This window comes from Meriones unguiculatus, chromosome 8 (genome assembly GCF_030254825.1).
Source record: "Meriones unguiculatus strain TT.TT164.6M chromosome 8, Bangor_MerUng_6.1, whole genome shotgun sequence".
Lineage (NCBI taxonomy): Eukaryota > Metazoa > Chordata > Mammalia > Rodentia > Muridae > Meriones > Meriones unguiculatus.
Genome location: NC_083356.1, coordinates 80,101,715 through 80,126,772, shown reverse-complemented (window position 1 = coordinate 80,126,772; position 25,058 = coordinate 80,101,715). Strand labels below are relative to the sequence as shown.

General features: G+C 44.0%; 1 protein-coding gene across 1 annotated transcript in view; it reads left to right on the top strand.

Moving 5' to 3' along the window:
* Positions 1-24,595, top strand: part of Psmb7 (proteasome 20S subunit beta 7) — a 55,832-nt gene extending 31,237 nt beyond the window's left edge. Inside the window, exons 7-8 of the mRNA XM_021633355.2 lie at positions 21,827-21,978; positions 24,357-24,595. Of these exons, the coding sequence (XP_021489030.1) occupies positions 21,827-21,978; positions 24,357-24,468 (264 nt within the window). The 3' untranslated portion in view covers positions 24,469-24,595. The remainder of the gene's footprint in view (positions 1-21,826; positions 21,979-24,356) is intronic.
* The last annotated feature ends 463 nt before the right edge of the window (positions 24,596-25,058 follow it).

Genomic DNA, 25,058 nt, shown 5'->3' with positions numbered 1-25,058 from the left:
ATATTCTTGCTTGCTGTTGACTTCTGATTGCTGTTTTCTGCCAGCAGCCCTTAGGGATTTATTATTAATATATGTCCCTGTGCTCCACTGTGACTCCTGTTCTACGTGTTTACTGGCTGTTTTTAGGGGCATCTTTACCACTTGTCAAGGAGTGGGCACTCCCTGAGTGCAGGGGCAATGAGGCAATCTCTGTTCGGCTCCCAGCTCTCAGTACTTGCTTGTCAAGTCAGGAGGACCATGAGCTAAAGTGAAATCTGAGTCATCAAAAACCACCTGAGGATCCAAAGGGACTTTCTCTCCTTCCTGTCTGGAAAGTTCAGAATGTACTTTTGAGACAACAGGAAGATAGCCAGTATACAGTGCTAGAGACAGCCCCATTAAGTACTGGAGGCAGAAGGTAGGGCACAGGGCAAGTACCCTGAGAAAGCACAGTCCAGAAAAGCTGCTGCCAGCCAGCTTTTTTTTTTTCCTAAGCACTCTGAGATGGGCCTCTGCTGTTACAGAGAGGTCATCGGAGCCTTGGGCTTGCCTCCAGTGAAAGCTCGAAGTTCAGAGTTTCAGAGAAAAGAGTAGCTAGCTGGTGAATTTAAGACACATTAAAAGGCACAAAAAACCCTTAGTTACTTGATGCCTGAGTGTTGCTTGGAGCACTTTAATAATTTTCACTACCCTGTTTTTCTCCCTTGCTATTAACCTGCAGAACTGAGGGTAGGGACTACTTTTATTCTTCTCTGTTTCCTTACGTATGTCATGTGATTGGTATCTAGTAAAGATTTCGCCACTGTTGTTGTTTGCTTTATGAAAAAGGGTCTTAGTATGTAACCCAAGTTGGCCTTAACCATTTGATCTTTTTTCTGCCTTCTTTCCTTGGTGTTGAGAGTACAGGTGTTTGGCACATACCCAGCCAGTCAGTATTTGTGGATAGGTAGATACAAGGGGCCAAAAGTAACTACCGAGTTGTGCTCAAGTTAATCCCTCTTTGAGGCAGCCTGCAGACTTTAACTTTGGTGTTTGTTCATGGTGCTCAGCGTGTTAGAAAGGAAAAATTTATCAAGGTAGTTTTTTTTCACTGTTGATAAGTACCCTACTATATTATCATCATCATCATCATATCATCATCATAATCATCATTCTCTTCCTCCTCCTTACTAGTGTTAATCAGCAGAAGACTTACTTAGGCATTGTATTAGAATGGTGGTTTTTAAATGTGAAAGGTGACAAGATGCCAAGGTCAGTTATTTGAGAGGTGTTTTCATGATGGGAGGCTGCTTGTTGCCACATCCCTGATTCTTCTCTGTTGTTCAGGCTTGTTACCCACAGAGTAGCTGGATAGGGACTCTAGTGTTCATCATACTGTGGCTTTTCAGGTCACTTTCCATTCAATTTTAAGGAATGTGACCAAAGTACCTGGAAATCCCATGTTAGTCCAGAAGTGCAGACTTTGCCTTGGGGTGGGGAAGAATGAAGCTCTTGGATGGCTAACTTAGGGCACCTCTCCTCCTAGTCCCTTTCTCTATCAGAAGGAATGTTTTCATTTGGCCCAGTGAGACATTTCAGCTCTTGAAGATTACAATTTATTAAAATGGGTAGAAGATTAATATTTAGTCTGTCAAGATCAATACTGTCCCCTCTTTTTACTAATTGTCAGAATACTGTGTGAGGGCCGCCGAAGGCTAGTGGTGTGCGGCAGGACCCTGACATCACAGGGAGTGGATTCAAAGGCAAACTGTCCTGCACCCTCTGGTATCGACTTGCAAATTAGCATCTGGAATCTAATTAAACAAGCTTAATGAAAGCAGCAGCTGAATGCTGCTGGAGAAGACAGTCGGCTCCCCCCCCCTTACGTATTCTGTACCATTGGAGCTGGTCACCAAACACATCGTGAGCATAGTTAAAAATTAGCATTTATTTGAAGAATAGAAACTGTTTTCATTCTGTTATGCGTTTGGCATGCTCTGGCGTCCCATGAGAGCCATGCCACAGCAGATAGTGCACAATATTTATAAATCCATGACAGGCAATAATAGCAACTTGAAAAATTCTTTTGCTAGAATCTCAAGTTGAGAGCTGCCAAAAGCTGAGAAGATCAGATCTGCAGTGGCAGCTGCTGTGCCCTACAGTTAGAATTCTAGACTTTGAAGATGCTCAACTTAAAGCAATGAAGACTGCAGGCTTAGCCAATTTTTGCAGGTTTCTAGAGCTCTGGCTCTCTGCCTTTTGAAGATGACTTGCTGAAGCTTCTACCACTGCCTGAGGCATGCTAACACCAGCAGGATCTTTCTCCCAGTCTTAGTGTGGCTTCAGTTTTAAGTAGCACATGCTTTGTCAGTGCCCACTGTGATGACCCTTTCTGTGGATGCAGTACCAAGGGATGGGCTCTTACCCTGTACCCTTCAGAGGGAAAGTAGGAAGATAGATTGTGACGCATACAAGTGCCACTTCAGCCGACTGATTTATGGAGTCATATTTCATTGCTCGACCAGTTCTGGCCTCTAGAGAAGCCCTTGCAGATTGCTAAAGATGTGAGCAGCTATCGCCCTAAAGGCTTGTGGTTATCTTACAAACGTGGTGCCAAACACCTAGCTACTGAAGAAACAGGATTAATCTGTCATTGTGGGCAGCTATAGATCCATTTAAATAATGGAAGACTTGATATCAATATGCTGCTCTGACAGCAAATCTTAGTGATTGTGTGTGTTTATTTAGTAACAAGCAAAGCTGCGGACTTCATCTCTGCTGTGCAGAGGGACAGCAGTGGCAGAGATGTGTGTTATTTTGCTTTTTAAAAAATTTGTTGAGTTTATCACATAGGATGGGCCCAGGGGGAGATGTATAAATTCAATGTGGTTTGCTAGAAAGGGGAATGGGGCTTAGGTGTTGGAGGATTGGGCTGCTGGTCTCGGAGGCCCTTGTCTGCGAGCCATGTTTCAGAGACCTACCTGCAGGTTGCTGAGTGGATTAGGTGCAGGCAAGAAAACACTTTCTGTGACAGTGTACAGAAAATTGGCTTCCTAAAACATGGTGACTCTTTTCTGGGTGGTAGCAGCAGCCGCTAACAGCATCTGACATCGGGCTTGGTGGTTTGTAGCATAGAGAGGTGAGAGCCTTCCTTTTCATCTGGGAGCTCCATCCAAGACAGACCTGTGTGGCGGACATGAGGACAGCCTGAGTCTGTGTGCCATGCAAATGTTTGCTTTGGTGCGGGGGATGTAGTAGATGTTTCACATGTTTATAGTACGCCTGGCTCCATTCTAAAAGCCTCCCTGTGTTTTCTTACTTTTGAACAATCGTGGAGGTCAGTGCTTTGTTATCCACACTTTGAAGGAAAGACAGCTCATAGGAAGGTCTGTAACCTGTGTGAGGCTACATAGATGGTCAGTAATGAGGTCAGAATTTTAACAGTCTGACTTTGGGGTTGTTTGCTGGAGTCAGTTACTGTGCTGGTTTGTCCATTTGCCTGGTATGTAATCCTCTGACAACAGAGTAGAGGATACATTACTCTCGGGGCAGTCCGGAGTGTTCCTTTCCTCCAGTGGGGTCTTGTGAAGATAGCAGAAAGCCAGGCATGTGTCAGAGGAGCGCATAATCATCAACCTACATTGAACTTGGTGACAGGAGGGAGCCTAGAACAGGAGAGAAGAGGTAGCAAGGGACAGGGGAAGGAGGAGGAAATACATTTGGCTATAGCAGAGCTTTTTTTCCCCTTTGAATAAGGCTTTTGGGTTTTGTTTTTTCTTTCTTGTTTTCATCTGCATGTGTACCCATCCCAAACATCCTGTGGTTATTCCTCCCCACACTTTTCTGATGATATTTATTTACAAAAGAATTGTTTCTCTAGATGGCTGATGTACAGATGATAAAATCCTCCTCAGATTTAGTGATGAGACCAAGAGGTCTTTAAATGCAGGTGAATAGCATTTGTCCATTTCTAGCAAGTCACAAATAAACTTGAACAGGAAAGAAAATAATAAAAAGCAAAGCAAGACTATTGCATTTGAATAATGAGGTGCTTTCTCTTCCCCAACTGCCAAAACTTTTTCATCTTCGTCAACAATTGTTCTCTCCGCCATCCTATTTAGGTCGCATCTGTGGACTCTGAGCTCAGGACCCTGACAAGCAGCATATGAATTCTGTATTCATTAGTGATCTTGATCCTAATGCCTCTGTCCCTGCCACAGGGGCTCAGGTGTGGAAGCTGCTGGTTCATTCTCCCAGCTGACACCGAGAGGTTTAATGACTCTATGGGAAAGTGACCACTGGCTGGGAGGTTTGCTGGCAGAACTCACGCCACAGAGAGTGGTGATCAAGGAGGACTATGGGTGTTTCACAGAGCACCTTCCTGTGCAGCTTGAATCCCATTGACATCAAACACAGTTTTAAGTAAATGCAATTAATTAAAAGGGGGGAAAAAGCCTGACCTTTAACAAATAGTAGAAATGGTGTCAGCTTAGTGAGTTTCACTTGACTTTATCAGATTTTGATTTTTAAGCTTGTATTCATGTTACATCAGTTTTAAATGCCTTATATGTCTGGAGAAAAATGTGCAGTTCAAACCAAAATTTTTTCTTTGCTGGCTGTTTTGTTTATTGTGATCTGTTGCCTTTAAAAATTGTTTGAATATATCTAGGGAGTGGTGGTGCACACCTTTAATCTCAGCATTTGAGAGGTAAAAGCAGGCGGATCTCTGAGTTTGAGGCCAGCCTGGTCTACAGAGCAAGTTCCAGGACAGCCAGGGCTACACAGAGAAACCCTGCCTTGAAAAACAACAACAATAACCCCCCCCACAAACAAACAAACAAACCCCCCAAAAGCTAGAATGTGGATTTATTGGTTGACTTGTGACATGTCATTAAGTATTTTGACTTTTTTTAGGTCACTCTCTTTTAGAAACATTGGACGCCTTATTATCTTGTGACAGCTTCATTGATACATAATTCACACCCATACAGTTTGCCTGTGTACGTGTTAGCAGCTTTTACTGTGTTCATAAGAATTGTACAGCTATTGCCACAATCAGGTTTAGAACATTTGCAAACCTCCTCTGACTCAAAAGACAAACATAATGTCATTGCCTATTACCTGCCAAGCCGCGTGTTCTGGACATTTTTTTCATAAATGTCACTGTGTGTGTGTGTGTGTGTGTGTGTGTGTGTGTGGTGAAAGGCTTATTTTAATAGTGTTTCATTCATGTTGTGGCAGGTATCCACACTTCAGTGTTTTACTGGTGGAATGGTCCATTGTATGGATTGGCATACTTTTTATATCTATTCATTAGTTGATGGTTATTTCTACTGTTATGGCTACCATACTGTGAACATCTCTTGTGTGTTGTGGAGCAAGACTAACCTTTTGTGGTAGTGCCAGGTCTTTCTGTAATTTCTGTATTAGTAGCAGCATCGGAAGGTTTTGATTGCTTCATGTCCTTACCTATGCTTGCCACCTGTTATTTTAAGTATAGTCATCCAGGTGAGGGAGAGTGGCGTCTCGCTTTGGTTTTAATGACTCCCTTATTAAGAACAGGTGTAACTATGGAAATGAGTAAATTGAATAGTTTAATATTGGACATGCTTATGAACTCTGGTTTTGGGCATTAATAGGGCTGATTGTGTATTTCTTTAAATAGTGAAAGGTCTCTTTTCAAGGCTCTTTTGGAGGTTGTTTCTGAAATTTGCCTTTGATCATAATTCTATATACTGTTGTTTTTTTTTTTTTTCTTAAGACCAGAAGCACTAGATACAGCAAAATTGCTAGATTTTTATGTTAGAGTAAAAAAGAAAAAGATATTAATTTCTTCAGTATTTTTTTCCTCTGGTTTTATTTAACATAAATCTTTAGGTTTTGGAGGTTTCAGAAATTACAAGATACAATTTCCTAAGCCCTGCATAGTATTATTTATAGCAGTGCTTTTCAGTGGAACTGATTAGTGAAGCTTAGCAATAATAGATACTGAAATTGGCATTTATGGGTTAGGCGATTTGAGGGAATTCCCCGTTAACCCTTTTGATGGGTGATAATGGGCAGCACCATTGATGGGATGCCACCCAACAGCTTGATGTGTAAGCTGTTTCTCTTAGGGCAGAGAAGGGATTGTAGTTTGCCCTGTAGAGTGGGAAGACTAAAGTGGGATTCTTGTCAAATTAGTTCTCTTTTGAAGAGTGAGTTTGGTGCAAGGCTCTAGGTTGGCTTTCGGTTTGATCTTCAGCACTGGAGTAATAAAAAATAAAAAAGAGTATGTAATCTTTGAAAACAGCACCAAAATGGGCTGGCAAGATAGCTTGGAGGGCAAAAGCACTTGCCACAAAAGCCTGGTGACATGAGTTTCATCCCTGGAACCATGATGGAAGGAGAGAAGTGAATCTTGCTAGTTGTCTTCTGACCTACACACACACACACACACACACACACACACACACACACACACACACACACAGAGGAATCTACAAACACAACAATCATAAGTAAAATAAACATCTCCTGAGAAAGTGAGTTCGTTCTCTTGAATTGGAACCCACCTTGTGGAGCCTTAGAGGGCAAAGTTTGCTTTGGTCTTGTGTCTGATGCTTCTGAGGAGCAAAACTTTGCCGTTTTTCATACAGCACTTGGATTTGACAAGAGGTTGTTTTTCTCCCTTTGGTTCTTTGGGATTCCAGAGCTCTCTTGACTTAGAAGTGGGTGCTCAGATGCCCATTCCTTTGGCGTGTCCATGTCTTTTCAGCTCTCTCCAGAGTGCCAGTTTAATGTTGGTGGATGGTTTGCATTTCCACCTTTGTTATATTTTACTTTTAATAAAACTTGAAAGTCAGTTATTTGGGGTATAGAATGAAGAAAGATTAAGTTTGTCCAGTTCTTCTGTTTAATTTTGGGAAACAAAGGGAAGAAGCTGAGAGGAAAGATGAAGTATTCCCAAATCTCCAGGTGTGGTAGAGGGATTCCTCTTGGGCCAGGATACAAGATTCAATAAATCTTAGGAAAGTGACTTTGCAAATCCCAAGGTGTCTTATTTCTGATTCTTTGAGGAATAGTGAAAGGATATTTGTAAATAATGACTTGGCAAATTTATTGACTTTAATTCTTTCAAAGAGTTTTTCTGCTAAAAGTTTTTCTGCGCCGAGTTTCATATTCCTAAAGAAACAGTATGTGATCACTCAGCAGATTTGTACTGGTGCCAGCTAAATGCAACACACTGCACCATGGTGCTGGGCCAGAGTGTTGCTGGAGAAGCCATCCTGAGTGTGGTGGAGACTTCCTGCACAGCCATTAGCAAAGCAGATGCAAAGAGGGATTCTCCTATGCTGTGGTCGATAGGTAATTATTTGTGATGCATTTCTTTGGAGCAGGTGCTCCTTCTGAAATGAGTTTGCTTCACATATTTCCTATAACTAAAGTGTAGAGAGAAATGTACCATGTAGGAGAAATATTTCACAGTGTGTTGTTGTCTGCACCTGTGGCAAAAATCCAGCAGGCAAAGTAAGACTTTGTGAATAGGGACTATGTGGTCACAGGGCAGGAGCCAGATGCAGGGATGGTATTGAGTAGATTTAGTGTTTGGTGACTTCCATGTGCAGTTAGAATCAAAACGAAGACACTTCTGGTAAAATGCTATGCGGAGTAATGTCAAAGAGTGAGAGGCATTTTCACCTTCTTTTGTTTAATAGAGTTTCCTTTGTTGACCTTATATAATTTAAGGCCCTAAAATGATCTTTTTATCTTCCTGGTACTCATGTGAAGCCAAGATTTGGAATATCAGAGTTTCTTAGGAAAAGAATAAAAGGAAGCTCATAAAGAATGTGAATCATAACTACTTATAAGTGACTGTCAAGGGTGTGGGCATGAACATGGATTTCAGTGTCAAAGTCAGGCTTTTACAAATCCAAGGAGCCGCCTGTGGTCAGAAGCTTGTAGCCTCTTGAACAATGGATCACTGCTTTTCTTGTGTATGGATTAGAGAGATAACAAGGTGAAGTATAGGACTGAGTGTTACTGCATGGTAGCTTAGAATCCTATAAGTTTGCCTTGGCAGGTAATTTGGCATAAATTGTTAATGTAAATCTGGGTTAGTGGTGAAGATGTTATTTTAGTAAAAAAGATAAACTGCTGATTAATTCAGCATAGAACTCAATTACAAATTGAAAGTGTCTCTGCGGGACTCCTGGGCCCTAAAGACAGCAGATGTTGAATTGATACTCCAGCATATTTCACAGTGGTATGAAATATTAACATGGTTTATTATACTTGTGTGTGTGTGTGTGATAACAGGAAGGGGGAGGTGGTGGGCATGTAGGCGTGCAGAGCGGCCCGACATTACACACCCGCTAATTCGAGCTGAAGTGGGATTAGGAATTTTAGGAAAAATTTCCCCTTCTTTTCTTTCTTTTTAGAAAAATGAAGGAGAAAAAATGAGGTGGCTCTGTGGAGAAATTATGCTTAAAATAACATTTGGGGCTAAACACTTAAATGTAGTGTCTGTGTAGGTTTATGTTATACATAAAAAATGGCAAGCATGGTAACACAGGTATTTAAGCATTCAGAGAGACAGCTGCTTGCAAGAGTGAGGCCTAGAGGGCCTGAACCAAGTTCCCTGCGTCACTGGTCAGCTTTGATGGCCTAGAAAGTTTTAAAAGTTTCTGTGTTGTTTTTAACCTTCTGATCTAAAACATAGTAATTAAAAAAAAATACCCCTGTATTTTTTACACAGGTAGAAAGTTTTCATTTCTAGTAAAAGAAAGAAGAGCCTGTTTTCATATCTCTATTGACTCACAGGAGAAATATCTGAAGAAATTGGTGATTCTTAAGAAGAGAGGGATAAGACTAAGTTAGCTTAGATGAGAAACTTGAAAGTCGTTATCTCCTTCAGTTTGGGATGTTTTTCATGACAGCTTATACAAATGCCAGTTTTTGGTAGCTGAAGTAAAATAGCTCCAGAAGTGGCCAAATGATTATGGTAAGAGTAACTGTCATACCTTTGGCTGATTGTGAAGACTTTTAAAAAAGGTGTCCAGTCTCAAAAACTCCTAAACAGCAAACTTGGCAAAGATAAAGCCATTACCCACAGCCCCAGAAGAAAAGCTGGGTGGCCCTGGGAGTCTCTGTGAGGACCTCTCAATGTATGCTGTTGATAGGCGGTAATCCTTCAGAAAAATGAAGGCTAGATTTTCATTCAGCCAAGCTTTATCAATCAGGTTTGTGACACTTTGCTGTGAGAGATAAGGGCTAGTGGTATGGACGGGCCCAGAAACAAACAACTACTGAAGGCATGTGGAGAAATGTACAAGCATTTGGCACACGAGGGGCAGGTGTTAGACGTAAGATGTTGGGGTTAGGGGTGGGGGATGACTGCACAATGATGGCACACTGATGGTATTTCCCCAGGAGACTTGGAGACAACTGCAGAGATCATGAAGCTTGTCACGTTTGGATTTGTGGAAGGGTAGGACACCAGCCCAAAGAGGAGTTTATTCTCTACAGAGGTACTTAGTGTGGGTCTGCTCTGCCATTCGTAGCCCTGCAAGTTTAGACAGTTGAGCATATTTGGAAATAGGAAAACAAAACTCTAGACATGTACTGTGCCGAAAGTTGCCTGAATGGCCTTTTTTTTTTTTTAAGTTAGTGTGGCCTTTTAATTAGCATGTGCTCTCCACCGTGTGCTGGAGCTGGAGCTTCGCAGCCCTGTCCCTGCATGTGAATATTTAAGTTTAGAAAGCTGCCACATTCCATTAGAGGTGGTTGTGTTTCAGCACTGGGTGCAGGAGCTGTGTAGACTTTTCAGATGTCCTTTGAGATTTACGTGGCAGTGTAATTGGGAGATGCTGGTACTTAGTGTGTTGTGCATGGTGGAATGTGAGATTACCAGCTGTAATGAGACCCCAGCAGCATACCTCAGGAAGGTAGTTAAAGTTTTAACCTTCACAGATAATATTACTTGTGGTTTTCTGTGAGATAATTTATACCACTCTCTCCTAGCCCTGAAACTGCAAAAATTAATACTGCTACCAAGTTGGGCTAAACACCCCCCCCCCCCCACACACACACATACACACACAGATACACAAATGTAAATGTTGTTTGGGAGTATAGCTTTGTGAAAATGCTTGCAGGGAGCATTGTGTTCTTAGGATGCAGGCATCCTAAGGTAGTTATCCTATGGTAGTTATGGCACTGGACTATAATTTTTCTAAAATTGGAACTGTGGTGATAGCAGAAAATTAATAAGATATAACGATCTGTTGACTTTGATTCCTTGGCAAAAAACATTGGGTGTTTTTTTTTTTTTTTTTTTTTTTTTTTTTTTTTTTTTTTTTCTTTTTTCCCCCCTAAGACAGGGTTTCTCTGTGTAGCCTTGGCTGTCCTGGAACTCACAGGCTGGTCTTAATCCCAGGGATCCACCTGCATTTGCTTCCCAAGTGCTGGGATTAAAGGCACGCACCACTACTGCCCGGCAATACATTGGCTTTTAACTCAGATGAAAGTTGAATATAGTAGCAACACTCCCGTTTCAGCACTTGGGAAGCTGAGGCAGGAGGATAGCCCAAGCTTGCCATTTGGTTTTCTTTTAGTTAATTGCAGTTTTGCTAGGCTCCTGTCTGAAAGCATAACAGAGTATATTAATAGTTTCAGGGGTTGGCTGTCCTCTGAGAGGCTCCACCTAGCAGCTGATTGAAACACGCTGACTCTCACAGCCAAACATTGGGCGAAGCATAGGGAATCTTGTGGAAAAGTGGGGGGAAGGATAGAAGGACCCTGGAGGTGACAGAGCTCCACAAGAAGACCAACAGAGCCAATTAACCAGGGCCCAGAGGGGCTTGTGGAGACTGAAGCACCAACCAAGGACCATGTGTAGATTAGACATAGGCCCTTTACACAGATGTAGCTGATGGAGTAGCTCAGGGTTCCTGTGTGTTTCCTAGTAAGGGGTGTTGGGGCTATCTCTGAAATATACTCTGTTGCCTATTCCCCCCCGGGCAGGGCGGGAAGAGGATGCGCTCAGTCCTGATGCAACTTGATGAGCGGGGGTGGGGGGGTCCCTTTTTGAGGAATAAGGGAGTAGGGAAAGAGGGAGTTGAATAGGGCTATGATTGGGATGTAAAGTAGCTGGCAAAGGCTAGTGAAAGCAGAGGAGTCAAGTCAGCAGCAGCCACTGTGTGCTGTCTGCATGCAGGGCACTAGACTAGCAACTTCCCCTGTGTTTCAGTACATTGTCTACTTAGAATTTGCACAGGAACACTTAAGACATAAAACCCTAGGTGCTATGTTAGGGCCTCTTATAGGCAAGACCTAAAAGTACTTTATGTTGAAACCTCTGAGATCACATAGCTAGCAATTAACAGGGCTGAGTTCATGCTTGGTCTTTATTCCCTTAAATTCTCTAAATCAAGGCCAGTGAGATGGCTCAGTGGTAAAGGTGCTTGCCACAGAGATTCACAGCTCCCCCACCCATCTTCAAAAATGTATAAGTTAAAAATATTCTCTAGTCCTTTAAATACACCTATCAGACCCAGACTCTAGACCTTTTTGTCTCTCTCCCTTTCTCTCTTCCTCCCTCCTCCCCCCTCCCTCCCTGCATAGTCCTGCTTGGCTAAAACTATGCACACCTGACTGTCCTCAAACTTGAGGCAGAACTCCTGTCTCTGCATCTTCACTCCTGGGATACAGGGGATTGCCTGATAACTGGCTTCCTTGTACCCTTTGGAAGCATCCTTTCTCTGCCCTTAAGGAACTGAGAGATTACGTGAAGACTTTTTCTTGGGGCCCAGGAAAAGGTGATCAGCTTGGCCTCAGAGGGGGTCACAGTTTGTTAGCTGCTTCCAGTTGTTCCCCTCTCCCTTTCCTTCCCCAGGTTACCATTCTTTTTTGTTTTTTAGGAAGTCTCACTATGCATCCCTGGTCCCTGGAGCTTGATAGGTAGACTAGGTTGGCCTTGAGTTCATAGAGGTCTTCCTGCCTCTGCCTCCTAGAATCCAAGGAGTGTGCTACCACCCTGCCAGTCACCATTCTTACGTCTTTCTACTTTCCTTCCTCATATCTTGACCTCACATACGACTCCCCTTTTGGGCCCATCATGGCCCCTTAGCACATCTTTCTATACATTTGTAGCTCTTGTACACAAGTTAACCAGGCCTGTCTGTTCATTCAGCTGCTCTCCAGGAGCCAGTCAGGAATTTTTCATAGTCTTGCCATTCATGAAATGAGAAATGGCATTTGCAAGTTGATTCTTGCTCAGGTCGGAATTTTTGTTTCACTTGTTTGTCACCCTTCCTCTCTAAGTCCAGTAAGCTTAGAATAATTCTTACTTAACTTGAGCTTGTCCCGTTCTGGTGACACCCTTTGGGGAATATGTTATAGAAGCCTGTCATTGTCTAGGGACTATGTCTATTATGGTCTTTCCATCAACCCAGCAGAAAAATACTTGTCAAGAAGTTACAGAGAGCCCTTGTGTGCAGGCTGCATTCATTCAGAGGAGTGCTTAGTGGCCATGACATGCTAGATGTCCAGGTGGCACCCTTTCCTAACCTCCTCCCCTACTCATACCTGTCCACCTTTTCTTCTTTTCCTACCAGTGGACCAACGTGGCCTCTCCAGGAATGTGCTTGACATGTCTGTCCTCCTTGCCTTTGGTTTCTCCTCCACTTTGTCCAGTCTGAGTTTCTGCAAGCATGTCTAACCACATCAGCCCCTCACTTAAAATGTACATGGCTTCCCAGTGCTTAGCAGGGCTGATGTTGTATGGTGTAGAAGGTTCGCAGGCATTTAGCTCCGCTGAACTACCTGCCTAATCACACGCTCCCAGGTCCCTACTCTTCCTGGCACGCCACTCCTGCCCTTTGTGTTGCTTGCTGTAGTCTTGGCCCAGTTCTGATGACCTTACTCATGAAACCTCTGGCTACCCACAACTTTTTTGTCGAGCCTGCCTCTTGGCACTCTCTTTTGTCATAGTAAGATTACCTATTCCTTTCTCCTTAAGGGCTTGTGTGTTCCTCCCTTACAGGCTCTGAAGACCTCATCCCTGGTAGTGCCTGTAGTGTGTGCTTGTTACATATAGGCATGCATTCATGCACAGCTGATCAGACCTTGGACGTTCTGTGAACAATTTTGTGTCACTTGAAATTTGCTTTATTTGTAACTATTTTGAAATTTCCTAGAACAAGGGTACTCTGTACAACCATGACTTTTCTGTTCATTGTTCCTAGACCTTGAGACTGTGGTAGCAAGATGGTGTGGAGGACACTCCCTACATTGGCCTTGAGCATATGCAAGTTCTGGACCACAGGATGGGCCTGTATCTTTGCTGAGACCTGTGGTACAGATTCTTTCCTATCTCCTTCCCTGCCACACTTTGGCCTTCTTCCCTTCTTCCTTCTCTCTTTTTGTGTTGAGAATGGAACCTAGGGCCTCCCATAAGCTAGGCACTTACTCTATCACTGAACTGCGTCCTCAGCCCAGTGTCCAACCTCCTCATCTTCCTCTCCATTTTCAGTCATAAACTCTGTGTGTCTCTAGAACTGGCCATTTCATTTCAGGACAGAGATAATAGGTTTTCAGGATTACAGGGCATATTTCTCACATTTCTTTTTTAAACCCAGGCTTTCTTGTCTTTTTCTTTCTCTCCTTACATTTGATTCAGTTCAGCCTTGGAAATGTATATTTGTGTACACTGTGCTGTGAACACTGATTTCCTCTCCTTGTGGAAAGCAATATGTTCTCATCTCTCTTGGTCCTTTTCCCTCTGGAAGCTTAGGTATTTTTCTTTCCATTCACTGTCACAGATTCCAGCAAAACCACTTGCCCGCCATCAGTTTTTCTAATGGTAGGATAGGGAGAGAGACTTTGGTGGTGCCAGGCACTAGTTTGGCACAGATCCCTGGCTCTTTTCACACACAGCTGAAAGCCTGTGGGTGCCTCAGCCAAGCTTTGTGTATGCCCCTGTATCCTCACCTGCAGAAGCATCGGTTAAGCAAAGCAGTTCTCCACAGCTTCTTTCTTCTGCCCTAGAGCTCACCAATAGATTTGTAAACACCATGTGCCTGGGTCATTCCTGTCTTTTTATTCTTCCCCATAGCTCTTGGACATTCTTGGCAAGCTACAGCTCCGAGAGGGACCAGGCTTTCTAGAGCTGGCCTTTTCAGGCCCATTGTGACTGTATGCTGTGTACATTCCAAGCCTGTACTGTGGTTTTCCTGCTTGGGTTATCTGGGACAGCCCAGCTGAGCCTTCCCATCCTTGCTAAGAAACCCCAAAAATCTCTCCCGCACCCACCTTCATGATTTGCATCACCCACATCCTGGTTCACTCTCCCACCTACACAGGGGCAGCACACTGAGCTGTCTCAAGAGAACAGTCTACACCACTGCAATCGTAAAGACATATCCCACCTTTGTTTTACTTCCTCGCTGATTTATTTTTTAGTTAGTTTTTTTTTAAGTTTATTTTAAATGTTCAGTATCTATTTGCACATGAGTACAGGTACCCACAGAGGCCAGAGCTATTGGATCCCCTGGAGCTAGAGTTACAGGCTACACGGCTTGGGTGCTAGGAACTGAAGTTGGGTCTCTTGCAGAAGTAGTAAGCACTTTAACCACTGGGCCATCTCTTTAGCCCCCTTAGTTTGTTTTTTGAGATAGGTTTTCTTGGCTGGCTTGAACTTATGATCCTCCTGCCACCGTCTTCCAAGGGCTTAGATTGCAGGTATCTGTTGAAATACCTGGTCCACTGTTAACTTTAAAAACACATTTGCAGTTGACTTTTACGTAGTCATTTCCAGGTGTTTGACAGGCAGGCCTTTTTTTATCCAAGAGCTCAAGCCAGACCCAGAATTTGGCTGTCTTTACTTTGTCATTCACACACTAGGGGAGGGGGTCTCTTTTAAATACTCCTTTGAACTCTTTAAGTTTTATTTACCTACCAGCTAGTAAATTGAGGCCCAGTCAATGGTATATGTGAAGCCTCAGCATATTAACAGGTCACTACAAAATGTCATGTTCAGGCCCTTTATTCCTTGTGGCTAATTGTCCTTAAATAGTTCCAGTTAAGACTGGTATAACTGTGGAATTTCTCTCTTGATATTGTCCTGTCCAGTGGCTTCATCTTTGAGTCTGGCAAAGCTGTATCTGTTTGAAGTTGAGATTGTCCCTTAACTTACCGCTGTACGTGTTGCATACTGATTTCCTGGGATATAAAGATGGAAAAGCTATGAGGTGCAGACGTGTGGTCCTCCTTTGTAGAGTCTACACTTGAGTCATACCCAGACCTAACCTGCTCTGCTTCATACCCTCGGAGCAGTAGAATATATTACTACTTGTGTGTATATGTTGTATGCATGGGCATCGTGCTCAGGATGGTGGAATTCAGGCCCTCTGTTCAATAGGCAGTGATACACTGATCCCTGCCTTAAGCATAGAACAGTAGACTATTGCAAAGTAAAGAAAGATTATGTAAGCTTTCCCAGATTAATCTGGATTATTTTAATAAACTAAATTCTGATTGATTTAACACTTCTCCCCCTACTCCATGAGAGAGGGTCTCATTGTGTATCCTAAGTGCACTGCAACACATGATGTAGACCAGTCTGGCCTCCATCATTACATCTGCCTCAGGAGTGCTAGGACTAAAGGCATGCCCCATCATGCTTAGCCATTTCAATATTTATTATATATATTATCTATGGTTGTCATGTAATACAGGAGATCTCTTGATCCCATACCTCCTCACTAAAATTTGAATCCTCTTACCAGCATCCATTCAGCCCTTTCATACTTGGTTCCAAGGAGTTAAATATATGTTGTCAAAAAAAAAAAAAAAAAAAAAAAAGGAAACTAATGGGGGTAATTGCAGATTCAGTAGCAAATAGAAAAAGGAATAGAAGCTATGTGAGAATTGTGGCTACCGCGACCGTGCTATGCCACATTCTTATCGCTGGAGGAAACAAAGGGAAGAGAGCCAGTTGTCTCCAGTTTCTGGTAGAGAGGGGATAGAAGGCAAAGGGGTGCTTCTGTGGTGCTATGAAAAAATAGTAGTGGGACTAAGGCCTCAGTAAGTAAAGTACTTGTTACACTACACAAGCTTGAGGGCCTGAGTTCAAATTCCCAGCAGTGGTAGGCCCACTGAGACAGGCAGATCTCTGGGGCTGGCTGACCCAGTCTAACCAGTTAGTGAGCTCCAGGTTCAGTGACCAACCCTGGCTTCAAAAACAATGAGATAAAATAATAAAATAAAATATGGGCTGGAGAGATGGCTCAGTGATTAACAGCTCTAGCTGCTCTTCCAGAGGACCCAGGTTCAGTTCTTAGCACCCTCATGGCAGCTCATAGCTATCTATAACTCTTAAGATCAAACACCCTCACGTAGATATGCATGCAGGCAAAACACAGATACACACAAAGTAAAAATAAATATTTTTTTAAATGTGGAGAGCAACTGAGGAAGACACCAACATCATCCTGTGGCTTCTCCACACAAACATACCCTACTCCCAGCCAGTAAAAACAGTAGACACAGAGAACTCCGCCCTTCCTGCAGAGGCCACTTCCATCCTTTCCCTCTGTCTGTCCAGCTACTTATCAGACGTATTTTCCTGAAATAACTTTGTTTTTTTTTTAATTCTAAAATTTGTAGTTGCAAATGTATTGTTTCAAATGACTGGCCATCTACGTCTATTTTTACATTTCAGATGTATTTGAATATTATGTTAGGCTTCTAGTTTAATGTTCCTGCACCTCACAGCTTTTCCATCTTTATATCCCAGGAAATCATACATAAGTATACATATGTTTGGGTCTCACCAGGCTTGGTATACATAGCCAAACTGTCAGGTTGTACAGGGTTTATTTAAAGAGGATTAATTTGAAGCTGAACTGTGCAGGGTGCCCATTGGCTGGCACACCCACCTTCTACTCTGGTGACATTGCTGATGTGAAAACCGCTTTAGTGAGAAGAGGATTGCAGCTGTAGATGGGATAACCTGGAGAAGTTTCTCTGCAGTGCTCTTTGGACCCACACTGTCGCGATGCTGAGGTAATCTATCAGTTTGTGAGTGTCTACAAAACACAACTCTCTAGATAACAGGTTTAAAGTAAAGATTTAATACAGTCTCCATCTCCTATGATGTTGCAGTGACAGTTTAAAACTCATTCTCTAAATCTCAGCAGACTTTATAGCTAGCAGTGGGCCAATATAAAGTTTAATAGCGTTACAACACATAAATCATCTTTTAAAGATGCTACTAGTAGCTCCAATATTAAATGCAGACAATCGCCTGTGGTATAAATAATTTATCAAACACCGTTTCAGATTAGCCCTCCATGCTGAGTTATTTATTTTAGCCTTTTCTGTACGATTCCTAAGGCACTTTTTGAAAGATCCATTACTGGTCAGTTTAATGAACTTGGGGGTCTGTTTTGTCCCCTCAAGCACTCGGGTACAGCTGTGGTGACCATTACATGGCCGACGTGGACCTCTTTGTGCCTTTTACAAGTGCTGCCCATTTGTCATGTAGCGGTAAATGGAGCTGCACATTGGAGTCCAGGGACACATTGTGCGCTGCAGTGATAGAGACAAACAGATAGCTCTATAAAGTGCTGCTTGTCACAGCTGACTTGGAGTACAGTACATCACTCTTATTGTAATCTCATTTAAGAAGCAGGGTGGCCCGAGGGACTGATATTCCCAGTTAGTTTGGTCTTTGTAGCCATAAAGCAGGAAGTGCTCCTTTTATATTCTCTGAACTTTTAGGGAGTGTGCTTTGCTCGAATTAATTATTACAGGGACTTCTCCATGGCACTGGGTGAAGGCTTGTCAGCAGGTTTGTCTGGACCGCCTTTTCCTGGCTTGAGGTTTGGTACCTGCAGTTGGGCTATCGAGAGGTGGACTGCGTCTTTTTAGGAGCCCTCTGGCTTTCTTTATTAAGTAAGTTGCCTGCCATTAAGCACTTGCTATGCACCAGTCACTATAGTAGGTGCTTTCTGTATTTGATTTTTAGTTTTTTTGCAGTAAACCTGTGAGGTAGAATTTATTATCACATTATAGAAAAGGCCAACATCTCAGAAAAGTGGTTACTTGCTCCCAGCTACACAGCAGGAAGTAAAAATCTGAAGATATGGTTCTGTCTGTCTGCTTCCACATCTGCTAGATAACCTTGAACCTGAGACCGTCAGGTTTCCTAACACTAGGGTGATAATGGTCTTCCGCATGAGTGTTTTGAAGCTGTTCTTATCCTGGAGGGCTATTTTTCTAGTAGCTGGGATGTGCCCTGCTGGTCTGACACACTGAATCTCCAAGTTCCCTTGAGATAAGTATTGGAAATCCATGAGCAGCTGGCTGGTTGGAGGAGGATGCCGGTGCAGCAGGGGGAGGGCGGAGCACCTGGCCTGGCCAGCTGGGGGCACAGGGTCTGCAGGGCTAGGTCAGAGCCCCTCAGCAGCACCTGTCCCAGGCAGATGTTGCTCAGGACCCAGGTTACCTCAAATCTTCCAGAAAAGGGAGGTACAGAGTCCTAGAAAGAATTCATCCTAGAGGAAGAAACAGTGGTTTCTTGAATATTCTGTGGGCAAAATGATAAAATGTGGTGTTTTCTCCACCTCTTAGAATTTTTCTTGATAGTTTTCTAAAGTATTAATAGCATATTAAAGGCAAAAGTTAGTTATTTGCAAAAGTTTACTCTAAAGAAAAAAAAATGAATATGCCCAGTAGTACAGGTGCATCTGTGCCTAGAAGTGCAAAAAGTACTATGTTCAAAGACAGTGTTTGGCATGTAAAGCAGCTCCTCAAATAGGTCTCTGAAAATATTTCTTGAAGATAATGTGTAAGTACTTGGGTAAACCTCTTTGTGTTTTGAGGTAGTTTGGTGTGAGAAGAACATGAAATAAGATCACCATCTTTTGCTTTGAGACAGGGTTTCTCTGTGTAGGCCTGACTGTCCAGGAACTTGCTCTATAGTCCAAGCTGTCCTTGAACTCAGATTTGCTTTCCTCAGTCTCCCAAGGGTGTGCCACTGCCCAGCTAAGACTTTCATCTTTATATTGATTCCTGCTGTGACATTGTAGGAACATTACTCCATCCTGTGAAAAGTAGAGAAGGGCCCTCGTTAGGTAGGTGGTCAGTGGGTGTTGTGGGAAGCATCAGGCTCCCCTGCTCTACAACAGATGATTGCCAGAGGAGCTACTTCTTGGTCTAGACAGAAACTGCCAGCCACCATTCTTATACTTAGCCCAGCTATTGAGGCTCATAGTGACACAGTCTTGGTGTCCCTCTGGTGAAGAGCCCAGAGCCCAAGAAAGGTTACTTATTAGCTGATACAGTTTGTGGCTGCTACAGACCTTTTTAACTATTTAATGTTTGCTAGCTGTGTGACTTTGGCGCTCCCTCTCAGCTCCTTCTGATTAGTATGAGCCTGACTCAGTATTTAACACATTGTGGTAGGTACTTGGTTACTGTGAAGTTTTTCATTTCATAACGTGTGTGTGTGTGTGTGTGTGTGTGTGTGTCCTTAAAGAATCATCTTCCTAGCACTGGTGAAAAGCTTAAAAGAAGCGTTGACTGCTTCCCCAATTTGTAAAAAGCCTTTGCACAACTGTATACACGATGATTTTACAAGTAGACCAAATTATACATAATGTATTTAAAAATTCTGCACTTTTTGAAATGTGCTTTTGCCAGCAATCTACTTTCATGTCCAAATGTTTGCAAAACAGAGGGAGACTCACCTCCACTCCGTAGCACCTCCTGTCAGGTGAACTAGTGCAGACCAGACAGGCACATGTGTTTCCATGCCCTCTACGTCATCCTCCCTTGGAACTTAAGGTCTGTGGCGCTAAGTGCTGCCTGCTGGGTGTTTTTTCTGTCCCATGTGCCTTGCTCGGAGCACCAGCTACAGAGATGAGAACAGACAAAGGAAGGCAGTAAGTAGTTAAGTGGAGAAAGAGAAGGGGGAGAGGGACGGCAGCCCCGAGCAGGGAGCAAGCAGCGCTCTCCCGGCGTGCGTGCGCATGCACATCTAATGTTGGTTAATACAGAGGGAGCTGGAATGAGGCTGCATTGGTTAAGCAGGTGCTTGGGTTGTGCAGTCTCCACCACCATCTATATTCCACCTTCCCGTGTTTCGGGCAAGCCTTTTGCGGGACTGTTGAGAAGCAGGAGAGAGTTCCCGATTACATGGTCCTGTGGGGTGAATTTTTACAGCACTGTGTACATGCACATGAGAACAACTTGATTCACTGCCCTCACAAATGTGTCCGGCTGCTGGTTTGGCAAAGATCCCTCCCACTCTTGCAGAGCTGTCTTTATCTTGCTCTGGGTCTGTAGAGGGCACTCCTGTTACTAGTATTCTAGCCTGGCACAGATTTTTCTCACAACTTGAAGCTTTGAATCTGCCCATTGAGGTTCTTAGGCCAGATTTGGGGCAGTCAGGGAGTGGGGGTTGAACATGGGTGGGACTGAGATGTGTGCAGTTTTATTGGGCTCATGTGTCTTTACCCTTGTGCTGTGGGAAGCAGCAGTAGCACATGTTGGAAAAGGCTTGCTCATTTCTGTTTTTGTTTCATAAAGGACTTCAGCTTGGTGGGCCCATGTTCTGCCTTGCTGCCTGCATTGCTCTTATTTCCTGGATGCCTTTGTTTATAGCCTGCCTTCAGCTCTCCTTGAAGCTTTGCTGAGACAGCCATTATTGTCTCTCCTGCTCAGCCTTTGACCCTCATCCTGGGCTGGAGCAGTCAAAGTCGCAGTCACATGGGCCTGACGCTCCCAGGAACTCTAAAAATCCCAAAAGAATGAGGTTCTGAGGTGTGGCCCTAATGCCTCCCTTGTCGTATGATGGCTCTCTTGACTAAGAAAATTATGAGGAACTTTTCTGGGAAACAGCAAGTAGGCTCATAGATGGGTAGAAACAATTTATGTGGGGGCAAATGGTTTCATGATTGGCTCTGCAAGCATTTTCCCAGAACTATTGATTGTGCTTTGGTATCAGCTTATCTCAACCCCACAGTGCTGATTTTCTCCATTATGTAACCAGGAAGTTTGTGTGTGTTTGTTTGTGTTTGTTTGTTTTTCCTTTTTCTGAACCTGTTACCTCTCTCCTTTATTTTATAAGGTGCAGCTTTGTCTTTCCCTATAATACTCCTGGATGGGAGTATTCTGTCCTAGAGTCAGTGTTAAGACACTTTGATCATTTAGCAAACTAAGTCCATGAGACAAATCCAGCCTAACACCTGTTTTGTTAATAAAGTTTTATTAGGTCACATAATCACCCTGTTTATGCATTGTCTGTGGCTGTTTTATGCTAAGTGGTGGTGTTGAGTAGTTGTAACAGACAAAACTGTACCTAGAAACTTCTTAAAATGTGTACTGTCCAGCCCTTATGAGAATAACTTACTGAGTCTTGCTTTAAATGATAGATGCTGACAGCATATGATGGAAAACATTGTGCTGTAGAAGGGGCATGGGCATGAAGGGTTTGAAAAGCTTAGGCCCCTACTTAACCACCTGAAGAGCTTTAGGCAAGCCATTGGAATTCTTTGCTGTCTTTCCCCTCTTAAAAAGGGTGTGTGTGTGAGTTCTAGAGAGTTTTTGTTGTTGTTGTTGTTTTGTTTTTTTGAGACAGGGTTTCTCTGTGTAGCTCTGGCTGTCTTAGAACTTACTCTGTAGGCCAGGATGGCCTTGAACTCACAGAGCTCCACCTGCCTCTGTATCATGACTGCTGGGATTAAAGGCGAGTACAACCATTGCCACTCCAGGGAGGTTTTGACCATTCATGATCGAATACATCTGAGATGCATTCTCTCTGCTGAGCAGGCTGTCATTCTCCATGGATACAATTAATCATGGCTGCCTTTTGCTTTTTCAGGAGGAAGAAGCCAAGAAGCTAGTGAGTGAGGCTATCTCAGCTGGCATCTTTAATGACTTAGGGTCTGGAAGCAACATTGATCTGTGTGTCATCAGCAAGAACAAGTTGGACTTTCTTCGTCCATACTCGGTGCCCAACAAGAAAGGGACCAGGTAAGTGAAGGGGATGACATTTTCCTGTGCTCTATCACCTTCAGTATCTCCATGCCATGTGGATTAGGCATTCTGGATTCTTTCCCACACTGAGAAAAGCCAGTGTTCCAAAGCAGCTTATACAGTGGCCTTTGAGTCAGGGCTACATTATAATCATGGCTGTGGTCAGGCACAGAGAAGTGTCTTAATCTATCATGTGCTGGCAGGAGAGGTGGAATAGGTCCAGGAGAGAGCTTCAGGCTGAGAGTTGGGTCATAGAGGTATTGTCATCCGGTCCCGTCCCCCAGTTTTTTCTTCAGCATCTTAAGTCCTGCATAGAATCTTGTGAGTTGTTTAGGTTTCACGGAAGCCAGCCCACAACTTTTTTTCTTCGGGCTGGCCCAAGACATCCTAAAGGTTCTAATCCTGTGGCTAGGAGCCTCTGAATTATGGCTTTGGTGGCTCCTGGTGTTGTTTGTGCTGCAGAGTGGTGCCACAGAACACAGGTTCAGGCTTACATTCCATGGATGCCTCACCTTAGTGGTGCAAGCCAGGATCTGAACTGTGAGGTGATGTTCTAGGTCCAAAAGACCCGATAACTGCTGTCTGCATGCACCTGTCGCTCATTGATGGACAGTTCTTGTTGGTTGGTCAGCTGCTTGAGCGTTCTGGGCTCTAGTTAGTAGCACAGGACCTCTGTGGAAGGCCTGCTTCTACACCCAGTGAGGGTCCCTAGCTCTAGAGTCACAAGGAAAGGATGGGTCTTCAGTGCCAACAGCGCTTCACTGTAGGCTGCTGTCAGCATTTGGTGGAAGCTTAGTGTAAGACAGCTGTGGGGTGGTTGATAGGAATGGCCACTGGTTGGCATGGTGGCTCTGGGTATCAGTTCTGTATTTGAAATGGTGGAGCTAGGCTAGTGTCCCAATTCCTCAGGTCTTCAGTTAAAAGGAAAGCTGCCTTTAAGATAAGGGCTGGTTTTGGAGAGCACTTCCACTGAAGGATGCCAATCCTTTGGAAAGAAAAGCGGGGAGTGAGTGATTCTGTTCCATGTGGACTGAACAGTCAGTCTCTCAGGCAGAGAATTTGAAAAGCCACCCTTGAAACTAGGTTATAAAAGGAACCTTTGTGGTAAAGGTAGCATTGTGGAGCCAGGGATGTGGTTCTGTGGCAGAACTAAAATGTGAGAGACTCTGGGTTCTGTCCTAGCCTTTGGAGTGGGGATGCACCTAATAAGGTGGTAAGGTGACAAGGGGGAGGGGCTAAGCACAGGTAGGTATGCAGTGATCTGCCTTGGGGTAGTACTAGTATTCACACACTCTAGAACCCCACTGTCCTTTAGACTGGTGGCTCTGAGAATGCTGCCTGGATGAGGGAACCCACAATGGACAAGTGAGGGCAAAGGTTGTTCCATGCCCATCACCACCATGTACCTGCCTGCTTCCTTGCATGCTGTTAAGGCCAACAGCCATACCCAAAAGGAACAGAGGCTCTTGTCTCCACTTACCCTAAAGATGGGATAAAGGTCAAAGGGCCATTTGGACTTTGGTTTCAAGGCAACACTTAACTGCTAGTGGCCCAGCCTGGTGGGGACCAGGAGACATCATTAAACCTCAAGGGAACAAGGACAAATGTGTTTTGAAAAAGGATACCTTCTCCTAAAGCCTACCGGAACTGTCAGGTATCTTCTCTGCTCCCTGTTGGAGCCCAAGTGCCTGTTTGAACAAATTTTGTAGCTTCCATTGGTCGGATAGTAGCTTGATGGAACTGCCACTCTAGTGAGAAACACAGCAGAGGAGCAATTGACTGCTGCTGCATTTTGGCAGTCAGGACTCTGAAGAGTTAGGAGAGGACATGTGGATCAGGGTGAGCACTTTGTGCTCAGAGTTCTGCCCCAAGGAGGCAGCTCAGGTGGGTGTGTCCTGGTGGTAATCCACTGTGACCAGAAGGGACAGTTGTCCTTGAATGCTGTTGGAAGTGCTGAGCCTGCAGCTTGGCTGTGGACTTTGTATTGCTGGTGCTTCTAGAGGTGTGAGGCAGAAGGCCATATTGTGTCACATTTGCTGCACTGGAGGGAGTGATTTTTTTTTTAAGTGGCAGCCCCAAAATCACATGATTAAGTAGTATGTACTGAGGATGATGAGGTATGGAAGGGAATTTGAAAACCAGTACTTTTTCTATTATCTCTTTCAGTCCTTTTGACAGCCCCTCTCCCTCCAAGTATCCCTATTTTGTAGCATTTGGAAAGGAAAGGAAGTTAACTCCCTGAAGTCACAGAAGTAGAGTCCCCAGAGCAAGGCCTCCAGTCAAGCCTGCTGTTGTCTGGGCAGAAGATCTCTTTCTTGACTTTGCTGGGGCACTTGAGCAGAGGTCTAACTAACTGCTTCTGTTTCTCTCACTAGGTTTGGCCGGTACAGGTGCGAGAAAGGAACTACCGCTGTCCTCACCGAGAAAGTCAACACTCTGGAGATCGAGGTGCTCGAGGAGACTGTCCAGACAATGGACACTTCGTGAATGGTGCTGGGGTGCTTGGTTCTCTCTCTGGATCACTGGGGGTACACATCACCTCCCCCCCATCAGAAAACACGCATTCGGCTACTGCTTGCCGAGTGAGGCTCAATTAAAAAATAGATGAAAACCATAGTGAGTGGCTGTCATGTGGGGACTGTGGGTTTGGGCTCCTATTGACATGACTTTCCTTCCTTGTTCTGGATCTTTCCAGCACCAGTCTGTGTTCCAAGCGAGTGTTACAGGTGTGGCCCCTTTTTGTGGATGTGTGAGGGGTGGCCCTCTGAAACAGAAGAGTTCTTTGTGGTCAGAAACCAGATTCGGTCCCTTGGGTTCTGTAAGTGTATGGCCCAGTCCTATGCTTGCTTACTTTATCACTTGGGGGAAGGGGGGGGTAGCTTCAAGCATTTGCCCTAACAGGGTCACTCAATATAGAACAGCCTGCACCTCAAGTGGAAAGCAGTGGCAAGGGAGTCTTAGGCTGTGATTTGGCCTAGTCGATTGCTTGCCCCGCATGTACAAGGCCCCAAGTTTACCCCAGTAACACACACACACACACCCCACTTCCCCATAAGACAGACATCTTCAGTTTGAAT